Below are 20,050 nucleotides of genomic sequence, written 5' to 3' on the forward strand. Positions count from 1 at the left end.
TTCGTTCTCGCAATTCAAAAGGTTTGTTGACAACTGCGGAGAAGAACCATCTTAAGAAAACCAACGGCGAACATAACTTTTTGCAATGTTGGCCTTGAGACTCTCCCTTTGCAACTCCAACCTCAGCCTTGGCAGTGCTAATAAGTGATGCTTGCTCTCTTGTGGTTAGTACTGGTATTACACCTTTCAATGGCTATGACGCGAGTTAACAAAAAAAGTGAAAAAATACTTCAGTCATAAAAAAAAAACACACATTGATTCAAACAATGAACATAAACACATAAACTATCATATAAACATGCATTTTTCATAAAACACAAAGGACAATTAATTTTTATTTATTTTACACAACATTAGCCTCTCCAAAGGGAGGTGACACGCCCTCTTTCTGCCGTGGTTACCTAAAAAACTCAACATTTTCCATTTTGGTGGATGATAAAAAAAATAAAATGAAGACAAATTGTTTGGTTTGGTCACCTTGAGTCTCCGTAGTTTGTATTCTGACTTGTGCTTTTTAGCACTCTGTTTGGGTTGCACTACACAAGAGTGATATGGAGTGGTCAAATACACACTGTCCCTGTACAAAAGATTGCCAAGAGATGGCTTTTGTCATGATAAATATACGTAATACAACAAACAAAATACATATCATAGATAAAATACTATAGATTGTATCAAACAAGGAATTGGATTGAAAAGAAATACTACCCTGTACTATTTAAGGGTTTCCAATTCCATGGTGACCCCCCCTCACCTCTACCAGTGAGTATTTTCCCAAGTCCCAACCTAGTTTATTTCTGCCAGCAGGAGCATAAATGCCGTTTCAGCAACACACAATGACTCCTTGCCCGCAAGCGCAGGGAATTGTTCTTGAACTCCAATAACGCATTAGTTTGTCAAGTTGAAGTTGCCCTTGGATTCGAAGGAAAGAAATTAACATTGGATTTGAACTGGGAGATGGGACAGAGGTTGTAGGGCTTGATGGGACCAATTGGCCTTTATAGCCTTGCTTGGAGCAAAGGGAAAGGCGTGCTCTTTTGTGCAGCCCCTCGTGACTCAGGAATAACACAACAAACGGAACGGAGCATTTTTTCACTTAGTTTCAGAAAGTTCATCTTGATTACATAAACTGCCATTGCAATTGATATTGGGAGCGGTGAAATAATGCTGATTAAGATTGCCACTTAAATATAAGAGCTGTTTAAAGAACTGTTTGTCAACTATTGGGTCATTACTCAGTATTTTGGACCAGTTTTGTCTGGAGTGCCCGATTCAGGAGTCTATTGGGCCGCGTGTGGCCTGTGGGCCATAGTTTGGCCACCCTTGCACTAGAGTATAATCTATTTTACTAATTGAAATGTTTTCAATGCTTGAAAATATTTTGAAAAATATTAAACAACAGGGACTAATAATACGGTGTAACCTCTACTTATGAACTGAATTGGTTCTGGGAGTAGCTTTGTAACCTGAACTATTTGCAAGCAGAGACGCTTTTTGATTGTAAATGCGCTAATTCGTTCCAAGCCCCGCAAAAGTATGATATTTGTTTAATAAATCATAAAAGAGCATCAGAACATGAAAAAAATACATATTGAAATGAGGTTACCGCACAGTAAACATAAAACGAAAGGCACGTTGTGTAAAAAAACAACGAATAAACAAAATCATAAAAATATGAAATTACCTTTTAACTGACGTCTTTGTTCACTGGTCCTCAACAATGTTTTTTGCCTTTCGTTTCTTGAAAAACTGGTACAACGACGTTTGCTTTTGCCGGCTTTGACAATCCTTAGGACATGCGCGTGGCAGACGCTATCATAATGAGCGATACCCCGGCCTGTCAACACTTTTTCCGGGTGATTCATTCCCACAAATTTTGAGATATGAAATTTTGCAAATGTCTTTCAGTTGGGTTGATGGGATAATGGCTGCGTCCTCCTCCTTGTCATTTCCGACCTCATTCTACACGGTGGTGTGTTTTTTCATACCAATCTATTATCTCTTGCTTTGTTTCGATGATCAGTAAAAGTTTCTTCCTTTTCTTTTCTCCTTGTCCACTTTTCTGCATTCTTTGCTGCGGTCCATAGTGAATGATTCTCCGTAGTGGCACTATACGGTAGACTGTTTACAGAGCGGTTAGGGGGCATGAATAGCATGCCGAAATTCACGCATGGTTGCCGAGTAGAACTCTGGCAGCGGCGAATGGCAGCGTGTACTGTATTTTTGACTTTGTAACCTGAAACTTTCATATATAGACATTTGTTAGTAGAGGTACCACTGTCCTGTATAGTTGTTTGTGTTGTTGGTAGATCATTTTTTCTTATTTAAAGTATTTCAATGCTATGAAACATTTAGAAAAATAAACAACAACAGTTAATGATGATAATCGATAATCAAATTATTATTTACTATTTTTTTTTTTAAAGATTCTGCAGTCAAATAAAATCACTAGTGTTGAAAATTCCTAAACGGAATGCCTCGACCCATTTCGCAAAACTATCAACTGATTGTTGACAGTGTGAAAAACGAGTCCTTAAAGGTAGCTGTCAGGATGCAAATGTAAGTAAATGTCACAGCAGTTTCCATTTTGGGCAAAGCAAAATCCAAACCGGCAACCACTGTGCCGGCGACTGGCTGTGCAGCAATAATGTCATTTAGTGGGGAGACGGCGGCCATATTAGACCCCCTTCCAGCCCAACACAGCAGACACTTTGCTGTTACCGAGGCGTCAATTAGATCTCTGGACCGCTTGCTGAGATCTTTTATTTGACCACCCGGGGCCCAAATTCAGCTAATTTCGGCTTGATAATTATCGTTAAAAGCAAAAACAAACCTTTATTCTTGTTTAAACGCTCAGGAATAGATCCTGTCTTGTCTCATTTCATGTTTTGTTCAGAAAATTGTTTTAAATGATATTTATTTGGTTCAGAATCAAATTCAGTGGTTATTATTCAGCCAGCAGGTGTTGCTCACGGTGTCCCCCACATATATATATGCATATATGTATATATATATATATATATATATATATATACATATATATATATATATATATTGGAAATAGCCTCATTATCAATTTAGCAGTTATCATGAAGAAAGCAATACTCTAAATAGATTGCATTTATAGCTTTAAATTATCAGTTTTGCAGTTCATTGATATGGATAATGATTGATCAGTCAAAAAGGAAAATAATATAGAAACACAATTGATAATGCACATGGTTTAATTCTAACAAACTATGATTTTTTTTACATGACAAGAAAAATGGAATCACACGAATTAATAAAGAACATTGTTGACACAATAACTCGTGCTACAAAGGGGAAAAGAGGGGGAGATTTCTGTCGCAATAGTGAAAGTAATGATCAATAAAAAGGTAATCAACTTAGTTCAAGGATCAAGATTAATTTCATACCCTGTCAGCATTAAATATTTGCACAAAACACCAAAGACAGATTGTTGTGTTATATTTTCTTGCGTACCACTGAGAACAAAGGGGGCCCATCGGGGGAAGGGTGTGTGTAAGGGAAGCTGGAAAAAAAACAGCTTTTTATCCTTTTAGGGGGTTTATTTTATTGCTGTTCTCATCTAGACAACAGAAAAGGAGGGAGAGAACCACAGGGTCTCCAAGCCTCGTGGCTCTGGGGTGGCAAGGTCCTAAGCCTGGAGACCTCGGTCCGCCATCTTAGTGCCGGCCTCATGCAGAAAGATCATTTTTCTCTGCCTTTGAACAGAAGACCACAGAAGAACAAGTGGAACCCTCCCTGATTAACGTGTTGTAAACGTGGCGAGTTTTAATGAGTTGTTCATAAGAATTGCCATTTCTTGTGACTGCTCAAAAGAACAAAAAAACGTATATGTGTGTTACGAACAAGAAAAGATTACGGCTGCTAAAACGTAACATTGGGACCAGCAAGAAAAGAGAAAGAAAAAAACAAAGTCATTAAAACGTGTTAAATTGGTCTGTTTTCAAATTAACAAGTGGTTCTTATCAGGATGAAGCGCAGGCATGAAAATTGATCTGTGATTAAACAGCTGAAAAGGGTGTGGAGGAGAGGTTCTGCTACATTGTACAACCCAATCAAATATTGATGTGTTTACCATCTTAGATGAATTTAACCTCAAGTCACTTGCATGAAAGCAGGTTAAACTTAGCTCAGCTAAGTCCCTCTGGTTATTAATTCTCTATAGCGAGCTAGCTCCTAACCAGGCTAACAATTAGGCTAAGATATAAGATTTAAGAACTATCTTTCTCTATATAGTATATGTTTCTTTTTCATTCTGTCTTTCTCTCTCACTTCCTCTCTTTCTCTCTTTCTCCCCACTTTTGTTTTCTCTTCTTTTCTCTCTCTCTCTTACTCATTCCCTCTCACTTTTTCTCCCACCCCATTTTGATCCCTCTCTATATTATTCTCTTTCTATTTTGGTTTGTATCTTTCTCTCTATCTTGTTCTCTCTCTCTCTCTCTCTCTCTCTGCATTGCTATTTCACTAACAGTAACCTTGGAAACGGAGGTCACAGCTCTTTTCAGGTCATTGATCAACTCGTGTCGTGTAGTTCCGAGTTGATTCCTCACCTTTCTTAGAATCATTGAGACCCCACAATGTAATATCTTGCATGGGGCTCCACTCGGATTAGCTTCTTCCATTTTCTAATGATCCCTCCAACAGTGGACCCTTTTTCACCAAGCTGCTTGGCAATTGGTCTGTAGCCCTTTCCAGTTTTGTGGAGGTGTACAATTTTGTGTCTGGTGTGTTTGGACAGCTCTTTGCCAGAGTACAACTTTAAGTCTTACTGACTGTATGGGGTGGACTGGTGTCTTTATGCAGCTAATGAAACAGGTGCATCTGATTCTGAATGACACATGGAGTGCAGGTGGACATCTAATGGGTGGACCAGCAGGTCTTTCAAGGTCAGAATTCTGGTTGATACACAGGTGTCCGAATACGTATTTGCAGCTGTATCACACAAATAAATTGTTAAAAATCATGCATAGTGATTTCAGGATTTTTTTTTAGTTTATCTCCCTCCCAGTGGACATGCACCTCCGATTAAAATTTCAGACCCCTCCATGATTTCTAAGTGGGAGAAATAGCAAAATGGCAGGGTGTTTAAATATTTATTTTCTTCACTGCATATGCGTATAATAGAGGGATATATATGTTTTAAAAAATAGGGGGGGTTAGAAATGGGGAGGGAGAAAATGTGAGACAAAAAGGGAGGGATAGAGAAAGTCAAATATTTACAAATACATTTATAGAAAGAAGGATAGAAAAGGGGAGGGACAAAAGGGGAAAAAAGTGAGAGAGTGAGAGAAAGTGAGAGGGAACAATAAAAAACGAGAGAAAGAGAAATATAGAGAGAAAGATAGAGAGAAAATGATAGACGATGATAGAGAGAGAGAAATAGAGAATGAAATTAAGACAGAGAGAAAGAGAGAGAGAGAGAGAGAGAGAGAGAGGGAGAGAGAGAGAGAGAAAGTCAAAGAGAGAATGAGAAAGAACGGTAGACAAAGAGACATACTGTATATGTACGTAGAGAAAGACAGAAAGAAAGGGAACAAAAAAGAGGGATTGTAAGAATAGGAGCTAGAGAAAGAGAGTTTCTTCCCAACGTAGTTCCAGTTTCAACCGTTGGATGACGGAATACTATTTAATTTAGTTTGAGACAAGTACTTGAGAAATGAAGAATAAGTACAGTAATCAGGAAGTTATCTTTGGGGGGAAAAGACCATTTATTTGCCACTGTTACAAGGTAAGAACGATATTTGTCTCATTAATTGTTATGTTAATGTTAATAAAATGATCTAGTGTTATTTTGCTTTATCTCAATATTGTACAAGTGTAGAGTTGTCCGAAACCCAATTATACAGAAAATTAGTCTTTAATTATAAATCTATCGGTAAAAGTCTGCCCGTTTCGTGCTAATATTCAATGTGAAATAATGAATTAAAATGTATTTTAAAGCACTTTTCAGGCAACAAATTGCAACTCAAAGTGCTCTATTGAAATATCAATGATCAATAAGAAAAAAACATTTCCCTTTTTCTCGAACGCTGCATATACAGACAAATAAAACTGATCATATAAAATAAGATAAAAACAAAATAAATACTAGTAAACAAATAGATAATAAATCAAATGAGCTGTCATGCTAAACTGGAACTACAACAAAAATGCATTTAATAAAAACCCATTAAAGAAATCAAATACAGTATAATGAGAATTATAATATAAAATACAATGTACGACACATATACATTCTGGGGCAGCTCTTGTTCATTTTAAGTCATTTATTCATGATTATTTCCCTCACAAATTACTGTTTTGCAAAAACATTCTAGACACACTATACAAGTGTTAAGTCATAGTAGTTAGATACTGCCATCTACAGCTGTGCCAAGCAACAGTATCAACATTGACTGGAACAGTTCTAAGTCGCTTTTTCTTCCCATTTTGGTTTTTACAGGTCAGATAACAATCAAAATTAATTTGAAGAGATGCTTCTCGGCGGATTTTTTCTTTTAATTGGCGACATCATTGCGTGTTTTGGGGTATGTAAATATTCTACACGGTTGGATATACTACATTCACGGATGTAAGATGACCATGGTTGCGTATTATTATTGAATGTGATGGCTGCAAGACGACTTTGTAAATACTGTACTTGTTGTAATTTTATAGTATATTTATGAGTCGTTTATCCATTTTTACAACCCTGCAAGTGAAGCACTACATCGACTGTCACTGAGACAAAACAAATATTTACAGTTCTATCTTTATAAAGGTTTTTATAAAAGTACTTAAGTATCGAGCAGTAACACGGCCTCTGGATAACCTCGGTTGTCAGGTTATGCCTCACTGGCAAGTTTGGCAGCTCCGGGAAGACAATTTATTTTCGGCGGCTCCGATATGCGACTGCTCCGTATAACTTTGTGAGTGGCCGTCATGAATTCTGGCGAAAAGCGAGAAGATGTTCTCATCCGTCACTGGCTTGTTCTCAACACTTTCCTTCCTGCGCTCTCCATCTCCCGCTTTCATTATGACTCCCCTCAAAGCTTCATCTCGCTCTCATCCAACCTTTGCTCTCCTCCTACATCAACCCGGTTTTCCCTCTCACCCTTATCCCTCTGCCTCTCGCCACGTACGCTCGCCACTCCTTCGCCATCCGTCTTTTTATCGGCCTTTCCGTTTCAAGGCTTGATTCCTTTTCTTGCTTTTGAAATAGATTTGAGTTACCTTGTATGCTGGGTTAGGGGTGGCCTCTATGCAAATGAGGAGATGCTGGATACCTATCTGTAAGGACATTGCCATTATTTGGGCTGCAACTAACAATTATTTCAATGATCGATGAATTGATCCATTATTTAGAATTATCGAGGAATCTGATTTTATAAAAAACAGCATTTTAATTTCCTCCTATATTCAAATAGTATACTATACGTTTTGGACGGATAGAAAAACAATGCAGAAAACAACATATCATAAAGAACAATAAAAAATCCAAGTGTTTGTCAAATAACGTAACAATAAGCAAAACTACATACAAATGTATGTTATACACTTGCAAATGTAGTTATACACCTTTCCTGCCACATTATCCAGATTTATCATCTAAATCTTTGAATATTATAAACATTCCCGATGTGCAAAAAATATAAAATATGCTTAAGAATTTGGCTCTTGTGGTGAGCTAAACAGGTCATCATGATTATTTTTCTTTCAGCTTTATATATTGTATTTCTGTAGCACTTTCTGTTCCCTTAAAAAAATAACTTTGTAGTGTTCTCTAAAAGATTATTTCTAAAAAAAAAAAAAAAAAAGGAAGATACTTTTATAAAAACTTCCCTAAGGTGCCCTCTGCCAGACCAAGTGGTACACAACGTTTAACTTCACAATCAATTGCAAAACACTTATTTGCATTAATTATCGTGCTTGGTGGCTCATAAATTGTGCATCAAAACAAATCGATAATGTTCTTAGCTGACAACACTTTGGATAATTGATTTTAATCAGTTTAATCGATTTCTTGTTGCAGCCCTAGCCATTAGTTTTGAAAAGTTGCCATGACAACGTGGCAACAAACATTTCCCTAAATGTGGACCTTTTTCTTCAATACATATATATGGAATTTTTTCGGGCCTTATCTTGTGCTTTTTGTCTGGTTTTGTATGACCAAGGCCTGTACTCCAACTTCTGGGAAATTTCACTTGGGAAGCTTAACTTATTTTCTATTCATATTGCAATATTTGAGCTAATAATTGGAAGTATCATTCAAAAAGGGTATCACTCAAAAAGGGAGGAAAACTTGTTGAGTTTTGGGAATGGACCCAATGCTGTGATGCATATGAAGGCTGCATCAAACAGTCTTTCGTCTGATGGCTGAAGGTGCTTTATCGTCGCTGCCAAAACAAGAACCAAGAGCGGCCGAGGGGCTTTCACCTCGCTGCTGAGACAGGAACCATGAGCGTCTGAGGGATTTTCCCCTCGCCACCAAGACAGGAACAGGGAACAGTTAGGGGGTTTTCTTCTCGCCACCAAGGCAGGAACAGGGAACCAGAAGCAGCCGAGGGGTCTTTCTCTTTGCCACCGTGGAAGAATCCAGGAGCGTCCGACGAACTTTCTCCTTGCCGCCGAGACTGTAATGCGGAGGCTTCCCCCTGGGTCGTTTGGTGGTCGAGTCACTTTAATTTCCACTGTCTTTGCTACATTAGGTTTGGTTTTGTTTTCTTGCTTTTGGTTTTGACATCTTGTGAGTAGTCTGGTGCCCATTTGTTTGCTACTTTGTTTCCATTACCGGTTTGGTCTTTGTAAGGTTTGATTTTGTTTGGACATCTGTTTGTTACTCTGTTTCCGGTTTTGTTATTGAATACGATCCTTCAGCACCCCTGTCTCAGTTCCATTCTGACTTCCCTGCATTTGGGCCCACTGCCAGCAAAACAACAAAAAAACTGCATGCCAAACTATTCTACTCCTTTTTTCCTATTCTTCTTTCCTCCTTTCTGGCTCCTGCAGCCTTCACGACTTTCCTTGCCCGTCCTCGGGGGGGTTTTCTCGGCAGCAGTTTGCCACTATTGTGAGCATGATAGGAAATGATATATGGGCCTGCTCATAGTAACAATTAGGCTGAGGAAATTCAGAGTGGACGAGAAAAGAGAGAGAGAATATGTTGAAAATTGGAGATGATGAAGAGGCTGGAACGAAAAGGAGGGGGAGTGGAAAAGTGCAGGAAATAGATGATTCAGGTATTTTTTAAGTGGAAGGAAGTGGTCAAAGAAAATACACTCAGGTGGTGCTGTGAGGACGGGAGAAGGGAATACATGATCGGGGAAGATGGCTATTTGGCTGGATTTCCAAAGGCAGCTAGGAAATGAAGACGAAATGAAAGGGCTGCAAGAAGGAGAGATTAAAAAGGGAAGGGAAAACCGAGCCACACATTTTTAACAGTTAGTTTAAGTTATTATTGTATGGTTTATTGAAAAATAAAACGCGATATTATTGAGAGCTTTTCTTGTTGCTGCACACAGAAAATATTGAGTTGTTTTCCCATCCTACTCCTATGTTTTCTTTTTTTACCACTTCACTAGCAAGGTTGCTAAAGATTTTGATCAGGTTGCATTTTCAAAGGTTAGGTTCATTATTTTAACCCAAAACATTGTAGTTTTTTTGTTCAAACACTGAAATTAAAAATGGTAAGTGGAGACAGGACACAGAAATCCAAGCTTTTGGTCGGACTGGAGAACTAACAAGCTTTAATGTTAGGGTCGGGTACGCCTCCTACCACCAGAGGACGCCAACTGGTTTTGGAACTGGGCAAAAGTGTGTCCAATCATCCACACACCTTTCCCAAATCATCTTCAACTTGTATATGGACATTTTGGACAGCACAATTCGTCGAGTCATTTTCAATTCAGCTGTCATTACTTCATCTGATTTAGTTTTTGTTTCCTGATTCTGCTTTTGATATTTTGTTAGTTAGTTGCACCCTCCTTGCCTCCTCCTTGTTCCTTGCCTTTCCATTGCAACGCCAGGTTGGTCTTTTTTGTTTCTGGTTTCTTGTTTGTTTTCTTTTGTTCGTAGTTTAGTGCCCACTTGTTAAGCCGTTACTTTGTTCCTTGCATTACCTCTGCCACCCCAGGTTGATTTTCTTTTGTTTCTGATTTCTTGTTCCTTCATTTTGTCAAGTAGTTTAGTGCCCACTTGTTAGGCTGTGACTTTGTCCCTTGCATTTACACTGCCACGCGGTGTTGGTTTTCTTTAGTTTCTTTTTTTTTTTTTTTGGGGGGGGGTCATTTTATTAGTAGTTTTGTGCCCACTAGTTAAAGTCGTTACTTTGTACTTTGCATATTCCAAATCCAGTTTGGCTGTTTGTTTCTGTTTTGGCAAATTACTGAAAAAGTATCAAATTTAGAGCTTAAAAACTGAAACCCAATGTATTATTTTTCTTTCATTATGAAAAGAAATATAGTATATACTACAACAGTAATACTACAATATTAATACCGTACTACAAAAATGCAACTGCAGTAATATTACAAAAATACTGCAATGGAAATACTACAAAAATAATACAGAAATTCAACAGAAATAGAACAAAAATATCTGTACGGATATACTTAAAAAATATTTTATAACAAATACTACCAAATACCAAAACAGTTATACTGTAATACAAAAAATACTACTACAGAAATATAAGACAAAAACGCAACTGTAGTAGAAACTATAGAAATACAACAGACATTATACAAAATGTATTCTGGAAATACTACAAAAATACAACTACAGTAAACTTACACAAATACAACAAATATACTATAAAATTCTGCTGTGGCAACACTGCAAAAAAAAAAAAACTCAAATGTTGTGCTTAAAACAGGGGCCAATATATAATTTGGCTTTAATTGTGAGTGCCTCAAAACCAACTTGATGAAACTGATCGATTCAAAAACAAATATGAAGAAACATAACATGTCTGCTTGTCTATTAATTCAATAATATGAAAAGTGGCCCTAATTTTTTAAGCCAATGCGGCCCCCGACTCCATATAGTTGCCCACCCCTGCTGTAAGCATTCTCTAGCCCCCTTTTCAACATGAACTTCCTGTCAAAGAAAGTCCCTCACGCACACGAGGCTGCCACAAGACAAGCCAAAGGCCTTTGGCATCGGGGGCCTTGGGAGCCCCAGCGGTCCTGTTGGTCTTTGCTTACCAGGATGGGCCCTGAAGGGCCTCACCAGTGACAGCTGGTCCCAATGCAGCGAGCGCCTTTGACCATCTGTCTGGGCTTTGTTTTGCTGCTGACAATACGTTCTGTGTGTTCTGAAAACTTTGTCACTGCGTTTTGCAAATTGCGGAGAGAAAATTGCATTCAATTATATTTATTTGGTTTGGAATCTAATTGGGTGGTTATCAATTCAGCCGGAGGGGAAATTTTGTAGCAGAAATGAAAATACTGATTGATAAACACGGTTTTAGGGTAATCAACTCATTTTAATGATCAAGAATTATTTTCACCGCGTGCCAGAAATAAAACGATTATTTTCCCTGTACCAAAAACAAGTTGTTGAATTTTCTTTATCTTCTGTGCCTCTGAAAACAAAGTAGAGCCCCTCGAGAGGCACTATGCCCCACAGGGGCTGAAAAAAGCCATGTCCCTTATTTGGTTGATCTTAACTTCAAGGCGGGTTGTCCTCATCCAGGGGACCAAGACGGCGTAAACCACAGAATCTCGCAGCCTCAAGATTCTGGTGTGACCGGACTCAAAGCCCGGAGACCCCGGTCAGCCATCTTGAACCAGGCAATAGTAATAGTACAAAAATACTGGCTGTACTGCAAAAAAATGACTATTGAAATACTACAAATATACTGCAGAAATATTACAAAAGTATTACTAAGGAAATACTATAAAATATGACTAAAGGAAATACTACAACTAATACAACTACAGTAATACTACAAAACTAAATACCAAATTTGGTAGTATTGTTTTTCTATCCCAAATCAAAAATACACTGCTGTCCTGACCAACGGCAAATTCCACCCAAGCAGCCCCCAAAATTATAGCATTTTTAAAACTCTCTTTTCCTTAATAAAGTACAGGATAACTTAAACATAAAGTTCGAGAAAATTAAGTACAAATAATTAAAAGAGTAAAACCAAACAAAATCGTGAACAACACAGCCTCTGAAATACTCCACTGCCTGGAAATGGGTTCAGTCCATTTGATTTCTAGCGTTGCATTGTAGTATTTCTGCAGTAATATTTTCTGTGGTAGCATTTTTATAGAATATCTGTAGTATTACTGTAGTTGTATTTTTGTAGTATTTCTGTTGTCATAAGGTTGTTGTATTGTGGAAACATATGTTGAGCTGGAGACGGATGGGCGCCACCAGGCTGTACTGGCCCAAGACACACCACAGGAAATGGTGCCCCTACCACCTGTATGCTTAAGGGATGCAACCAACCATTAATGTAGTATTACATTGGTTTTAGTTTTGTAGTATTTTTGTAGTTCTGCAATTGTATTTTTGTAGTATTTCTATAGTATAATCTGTGTAATATATCTGTAGATTTTTTATTGTATTTTGTGGTATTTTGTATGATTTTTCAGTCAGATTTTTGTAGGATTTCTGTAGTATTTTTATAGTATTACGGTACTTTTATTTTGTAATGTTTTTTTAGTTCTTTTACAGTATTATTTTGTAGTATTTACATATTATAATGTTTGTAGTTTATCGCAGTATTTTTGTAGTATTACTGTTGGGATATCTTCAGCAGTATTTTTGCATTATAGTGTTACCCTAGTGGTATTTTTGTAGTATTTCTGTCAAAGTATTTTGAAGTATTTCCATAATAGTATTTTTGTAGTATTTCCATAGTATTTTCTCTCATCAGAATGACGACAAAATATATTGGACCTTGTTTTTAAGCACTAAATTTGATATTTAGTTTTGTAGTCACTTTAAGTATTTTTTGTAGTCGTATTGTTGCAGATACACAACGGGACAAGAGGGACAACATTGGCACAAAAAACATTTCTTGTTACTAGTACTAATATGTAGTATTTTGTATTAATCTCCTCTATATTTTGAGCATTTTTGTTTGGCCCCTCCTGATCTGGGTGCTCAGCACCCCCAAAACTCTCAACCTAAAATCGCCCCTGGTCCTGACCTTTATTGTAACATATCCTAGTTGTCATTTGCGCAATGATTTCCCAGCTTACCAGAATGTGACATCAATTCAGATCTTGATGGATTTCTCGCTATCGTGCCGAGCGTTCGATAAAACACGAGCTCACGGGGGGACGTGTACGAGCCCCATTTTTGTTCCCGTCTGGCCAAATTCTTTCTCGACTTCTGAGTTTAAGTGCATTCCTTCAACAAAGCCTGACGTGCAACACCAAACAATCATGGAGCGGCGCTGTCGGAATCAAGAAAAAGAAAATAGATTTTGGGAATTAAATCATAAGAGCAAGTCACTTTGCCGGATGACTGAATAATACTATATCAGGTTTGAACACGTGTTCTGCTTCATAGTGTTGAATGAACAAATAAATAAACCTTTATTTTGAACATTAGAAAACAACAAGTCAAAAAACAAAAACTATGTCAACGTAACATGTCTGAAAAGGAATAGAAAGAAGCATATGCTTATTTGATCCTACACCACTTCCTTAATAATTGTGTCTTATAGATAAATATCCTGTGTATTTACATATAAAAAAACACCTCAGGAATATACATATTTACATAGTTTATTTGGATGCACTGTCACTTCATTATCATCACCACCACCATCACTATTTTCACTGTCATTATCATCATTGCTGTCTTCATACATTTTCAGCATAGTATATAATAAAAATATCTAATATAATAACAAGAATTGTTATTGGCGCTCATGGCGACAACTGACTGTTTTTTGGTGTCTGTTGTTCATCATACAAAGTATCTTTGAACCTGCTGCTAAAGGGGCCGCCCCCAAACAGCAGGACCACCAACTGCTAGTTGTCCTGATCTGTGCATTAAAAGGACAAGACATGGTAGCTTAAGCCAGATACCTCCAGCATCAAAACTCCCACTTGTCTGCCTTAACTATGAGTTGTGCGGGTATGTCTGTTTTGTTTTTTTATTGAATCTGTGTGTTTTTTTTCCACAAGGCTTTGGCGCATTTGAAATCCCCATATTTTTCCCTAACTATAAATGGTAGTAGTAAGATAGAAACCGGATCATTTTAAAGACAATTACAATGTTTCTTGTAAGGCTATTTATTTTTTTCTTCAGGCATGGGCAGTGTCGGTTACTCAATCGGAAATTGTGTTTTGTGCATCATGGACTGTTGTTGAAAATTCAGAAAAGAGCCACTGGAGAGTAATTCCATTTTAAGATGGCATGGTAAATTCATAACGGATGGGTGCTTATGCCCAGCTAAACGGGACGCACCTCGACTTCAGAAGATGTGAATGATTAAGTTGTACCTGATTTTCAGCGGAGCCCCTGCTATTGGATCGGAAGAACATTAGTGTCCTACAACAACTGTATGACGTGTCTTAAGAAGAAGACTGCACGTGATGCATTACAAGCTACTGTTAGTCCAACAGTTGAAAGACACTAATAAAGCAGCTCCTAGTGACTTTTGTATTGCAATGCAACAGAAAATGAAAGGTGACAGTTATGAGGACGGGCTTGTTTTAAGCCATTAGGCAACTTTCCACGAAAATGGCAAAGTTAACAAGGATAACATGGGGTGCTGGGAACCCACATGGACTTCTTGAGCCATAGCGAGATTTCCCCAAGGTGTTTTGTGCTATATCGAAGATGATTGTCTAAGGATCATTCTTCTTTGAAAGAGCATGGTGAGTCGTACCTCGACATGCTCGAAAACTGTTTAATGGATAAACTAGGTGAGAAAAGATGTGGTGACTGGATTTTCCAACAGGATGGGACACAACCATACTGGTGTTTCAGGGTTAGACAGTGCCTGAACACAATGCCAGACAGATTATTGGGATGGTTTGGGCAGAATGATCCCAAGCTCCCAGATCTCAAGATCTCAAACCATGCAATTTATTTTTTTGTGTGGATTTGTGAAAGGATTGGTCTATGTGCCCCCTATTTCAAGGGACGTGAATGAGTTGAAGACACCGATAACAGAACCTGTTGCAACCTTTGACAATGCAATGCTGGCACGCATTTGGCAAAAATTTGACGATCGACTAGATGTGTGTCATGTGACCAATAGTGTTCACATTGAACATTTGGAAAACTCCATGTAAAACTTGAAAAGACAAACTTTCTGAATTAACCAGATGTGTTTTTACATCCTTGATAGTTTCCAAGATATTCAATGTCAAGATTTGCCCAAGACTTTCTGGAACACCCAGTGTTCTCGTTTGCCCGCGTCCCTGCGTCCTATACGCATCATTTTTGCTGGGGACGCATAGTGTCAAATCAACGTGCGTCCCCGGGACGCAACTTTTTCGACACACAATTGTCATTATTACCCGATTACTTTTTTTTAACAAAGATTTACCGCACTCTAAACTTTTCGTCAGGCAGATCCGCCATTGTTGTTTTGGTCTCGCGGTTCGAGTTTTCGTCTGCACGCCGATCTCGGCCAACGAGATCTCGTTGCTTCGAGACTACGTCATTGTTGTGGTGGTTGTCGTCGAGTGAAGGTGAAAATCAACACAAAATTGGGAAATTCTTCAGTGTCAGTAATAAGTCGAAATATAATGCAGAAAGTGATAACAACGGCAATAATTCCGGCACAAAAAAAAAACGGCGGAGAAATTCTTCGGAAGATCGCGGAGACTAGGAAAACAAGTGTGCTGAAGCGAACGACTCAACGAAAGAAAACACACAAAAGAATACTAGCAGGAAAAGGACTTTTCTGCCAAAATGGACTAAATTATATTCCTGGTTAAGCTATGAAGAAGATGATAATGGATTGGACCTTGAGAAGACATTACAACTGTGGCGGGACAGCAAACCTCGAAGCATATATGAACTGAAAAATCTGACGTGATAACTTGCTTTGTATTACCAATTAACTGTGATGATTAAAACTGCATGAATATATAGAGTAATATTTCAGCAATATTATTTTGTATATATGTACAATATTTTTGTGAACTGAAAAATCTGAAGTGATAAGTGCTTTGTATTACCAATTAACTGTGATGATTAAAACTGAATGAAAATATAGATTAATATAATTATTTCAGCAATATTATTTTGTATAATGTACAATATTGTTGTGAACTGAAAAATCTTAAGGTGATAACTGATTTGTATTACCAATAAACTGTGATGATTGAAACTGAATGAATATATAGATTTATATTTTTATATTTGACGCCGTTTTACAATTTCAACCTCGATAACACTACATTTTGGGGACCCATGGATCTCTGTTGGGACCCATAGATTTTTGAGCATGCGAGTCCCCGGAACCCATCACTTTTCAGAGGTAAAATGAACACTGTAACACCCTGTACAATATGTGATGACTATCATTGTGGATTCCGCTCAAGCAGCATCTCATTTTTCCCCCAGACAGTAACTTCATCCTAGCCAACGCTCAAGTGTCCAAAGGTTTCCCCATCGTCTACTGCTCGGATGGCTTCTGCGAGCTCACGGGCTTCTCGCGGGCCGAAGTCATGCAAAAGAGCTGCGCATGCAAGTTCCTGTATGGCCCGGAGACCAGTGAAGGCATCATCATCCGTATCAACGACGCTCTGGAGGGGCGCAATGAGTTTAAGGAGGAGATCATGTTCTACAGCAAGACCGGTAAGATCGGAGTTGTCTAATAAAGGTGGGAGGATTGATCCAAATATCGATATAAATGATATTAAGCAGTTAATGGAGCGCAGAACCCCCCGCAAAGTGTGAAAATCTGCAAAGTAGCGTCACACTTTTCTAAAAAGCACTCCAAAAGTCAAACTTATCTCGAGATGACGTCCTAACTGACAGCATGCGACTGTAACAAAATCACAACTATACATTTACTTAAGAAAAACGGAATTGCAGTTTAATAAATTGTGTTTATTGTCATACAAAAGTACAATTAAGTTGAAGGGCTGATTTAGCGAGCAACTGGCTAGCTGCCCACTAGCATCAGGTATCCTCGAAATAAGCTAAGTCTTTGTGATGATTAAAATGCAAGAGTCACGAGTAGTGGTTTCCCTCCCGTTGTAGCTCCAGGTCATCCTTTTCATGTGTCGGACTGTTTAGGTGTCTGTACAATTTCACCAGTCATTGAAATTGGTCACATACCATTGGATAGTTTCCACTCTTGGGATTCAAGATGTACTCATCACAGAAACATTACGGCGAGTCCGTAACAAGGGACCTAAAAACTATAAAAATGGCTAGCTCACCTATTACGTCAGCTGGCAGTGAGTTCATGATACGATCTTTTGCAAACATGGTCTCGTTACATCCACGAGGGTCCAGTAAACCCAACGGTGTAAATTCTTTACTTCAAGTCACACAGTAATGCCGAGAGCTAAAAAAAAAATCTCCCACATTTCTGCATCGTTGTAATCTGTCTGTATTGCCCCATAATTTCCGTTTGCAAATAAACAGACTTGCAACATTATTTCCAAAATGGCAGTTAGCTTCTGAACTTTCGTTTGACACCACACTCGACCAATTGCAAGCTATTTTTCACGGTTAGCCTAAGGGGGCCTATGTTGATAAAACAGACGCCTGTTTTAACCGCGGATATCTTTAGCCAGTACTGACCGATTTAAATGATGGTTGACACATTGGTTCGACAATTAAATTCCCAACATAAAATGTATGCAATTTTATGAATTTTATTCAAATCGGAGTCAAAAATCAACCTGCTTTATTAAATACAACTCAGGGTCCATTTGCATGCACCATTAGTAGGCGCAAGTGTGCATATTGGTGATAGAGATGAGGAAAGAGAAGTTAAACATTTACAATACTTTCACAATGTTTAGGAATTTTCCAACGTCAAATATAAAGTTGAAGATATTTTAGAGCTGTGCACTTGTTGTCTCCAAATGGCCACTTTTGGAGATATGTGTAAAATTCAATTTTAAGTTGACCAGGTACATGGTAAGGCTTCATTCTATTGTCCCAGCTGTTTTCCAGCTAAGATGCCAATGTTACACCATCATGCAGGCGTGTGTTCCAACTTAGATGACTCGATGTTAGTAGCACTTGCAGTGATTATTTTAGTTTGGGACAAAACGAGAGTGTTAGCTTTAAGAGACTAAAAGTGTGCATATTATCCAAACAGTTCGAGAAGAGCATTTGATTTACTTTGGCTACGTATTCGAAATGGGATTTTAAGCCAATTTTACAGGAACAGTAAGGGGTTAAACACAATGACAAGTCAGCAATGGCACGTCATCGCGTTCGGAAAAAGGAAATGGGATCTTACTTTGGGTGAGTTCAAGCACACTCAGAAATCTGTGCACCCTGCTGAGGCTTAGGAATGAAAAAAAAATTGTCACGGTGTCATATAACTTTAAAAGGCGCAGTTAGCAGATGGAGTTGCAAATTATGTGCAGTCACAGCTTTACTAATACCAGCACAGATGTGACTTTTTCACCAAGATCTGCTTTTTCTAGCATTTAGTCACATTCATGCTCATACTATTTAGAATCCTTACTTATAAACACTGTTGGGCGCGTCACTAATAAACAGTAATTAGTGACAGTTACTAGTTACTTAATTTAAAAAGTAATTCTGGCCCCCGCCCCTCAGTTTACTGAAACCAAAAAGTAGCATGTTACTCTGAAAGTATCTTTCATGTTACAAAATAACTGTATACTAACTTGCATGGAAGCCGAACCCTAAAACTAATTTAAGACATTCGCATAATAAAAGAAATAAGAAAACGTGTACACTGATCTCACACGTTAATCCCAACACTGTTTAAAACTCGCATCTATCTTTTTGCTTTTTACTTTGACAGTACTTTGCAAATTGAAAATCCGCTTTTCCCAAATGTTTTTCATCAGTTTATGTTTCGGTCCTTTTGTCGTCATCTCAGCGTGACACCACAACATGAGCTAATTGTTATGCTGCCGACACTCCGGGTTTCCTACTGCGGGGGTTCCTACCACGGGGTTCCTACCACGGCAATCTCAAAACTATTCACTGATCCTGGGTCCGACATTTACTTTGTCCTCACCTAACCCGGGTACCAATCAAATGTCAAAAGGTGAGATACTGGTTTGACTCCCGGGCTGTCCTCGGATAATCGGTCTGTCAAGTAGAAGGTCCCCCCCTCGGGCTAAGCCTCCACGCTGAGTCGTATACACTCATTGCCTGAGTCATCAGTGTCAGGGTAGGAAGCCGTGATGGGAGGAAACTCCATGGGAGATTCTCTTCGTTTGCATGGTGTTCCTGATCTGGGAGAAAAGGATTTTTTTTTCTTCAAGGACTGTCAAAAAGTGGAGTTTTGCGCTTTGATCGATTGACATTTTTTCCCCACTGGTCATCATATATAAGGTTACGATAAATTGAAAATCAACAATTGACATAACAAGAGGAAAAAAAGGGCAGCTAGGAAAAAGCTAGAGCTTATATTGGTTCTTGACAAGCATGACACTTTTCAAATTATTCCAGTAATGTAATTCGATTTTTAGAACAAGGCAATTTAAGTAACATAAATCACATCTCATCATCACTCAAGAGGAATAAACATATTTGGAAGATCTAGATCAACATAATCATGTTTAGCATAATACGTCGAATTTATGTTTGCCTTCACATCTCCCCCTCGTTTTTGATTGTTTTGATTAGAATTTGGTATTTGTTTAATTTCTATGAGAAGAGCGAAAAGTCAATCCTCATTTCATTCTACCAGCCTAGCTGGTCTGTCTGTCAGTAGTTCCATTGACGTTGAGGACCTCGAACTTGTCGTTGAACTTGTTGTGGGGGTCAGCTTTCCCCTTTTCCAAGGCGTTTTCGAACTTGGTGGTCTGTTTGGGGAGGCTGTTGGCCAGGATGGCTTCAGGGCTTTGAAGTAAGACCTCTTTGATTAATTGGTCGGACATTTTCCTCA

General features: G+C 38.3%; 1 protein-coding gene across 1 annotated transcript in view; it reads left to right on the top strand.

Annotated features, from left to right (window-relative positions):
• The window catches only part of kcnh8 (potassium voltage-gated channel, subfamily H (eag-related), member 8), a 68,906-nt gene that overhangs the window by 5,167 nt on the left and 43,689 nt on the right, over positions 1 to 20,050 (top strand). Inside the window, exon 2 of the mRNA XM_088327869.1 lies at positions 16,558 to 16,791. Within this exon, the coding sequence (XP_088183995.1) occupies positions 16,558 to 16,791 (234 nt within the window). The remainder of the gene's footprint in view (positions 1 to 16,557; positions 16,792 to 20,050) is intronic.

Source organism: Urocampus carinirostris, chromosome 2 (assembly GCF_059441175.1).
Source record: "Urocampus carinirostris isolate Australia breed hairy pipefish chromosome 2, RoL_Ucar_1.0, whole genome shotgun sequence".
Taxonomy (NCBI): Eukaryota; Metazoa; Chordata; class Actinopteri; order Syngnathiformes; family Syngnathidae; genus Urocampus; species Urocampus carinirostris.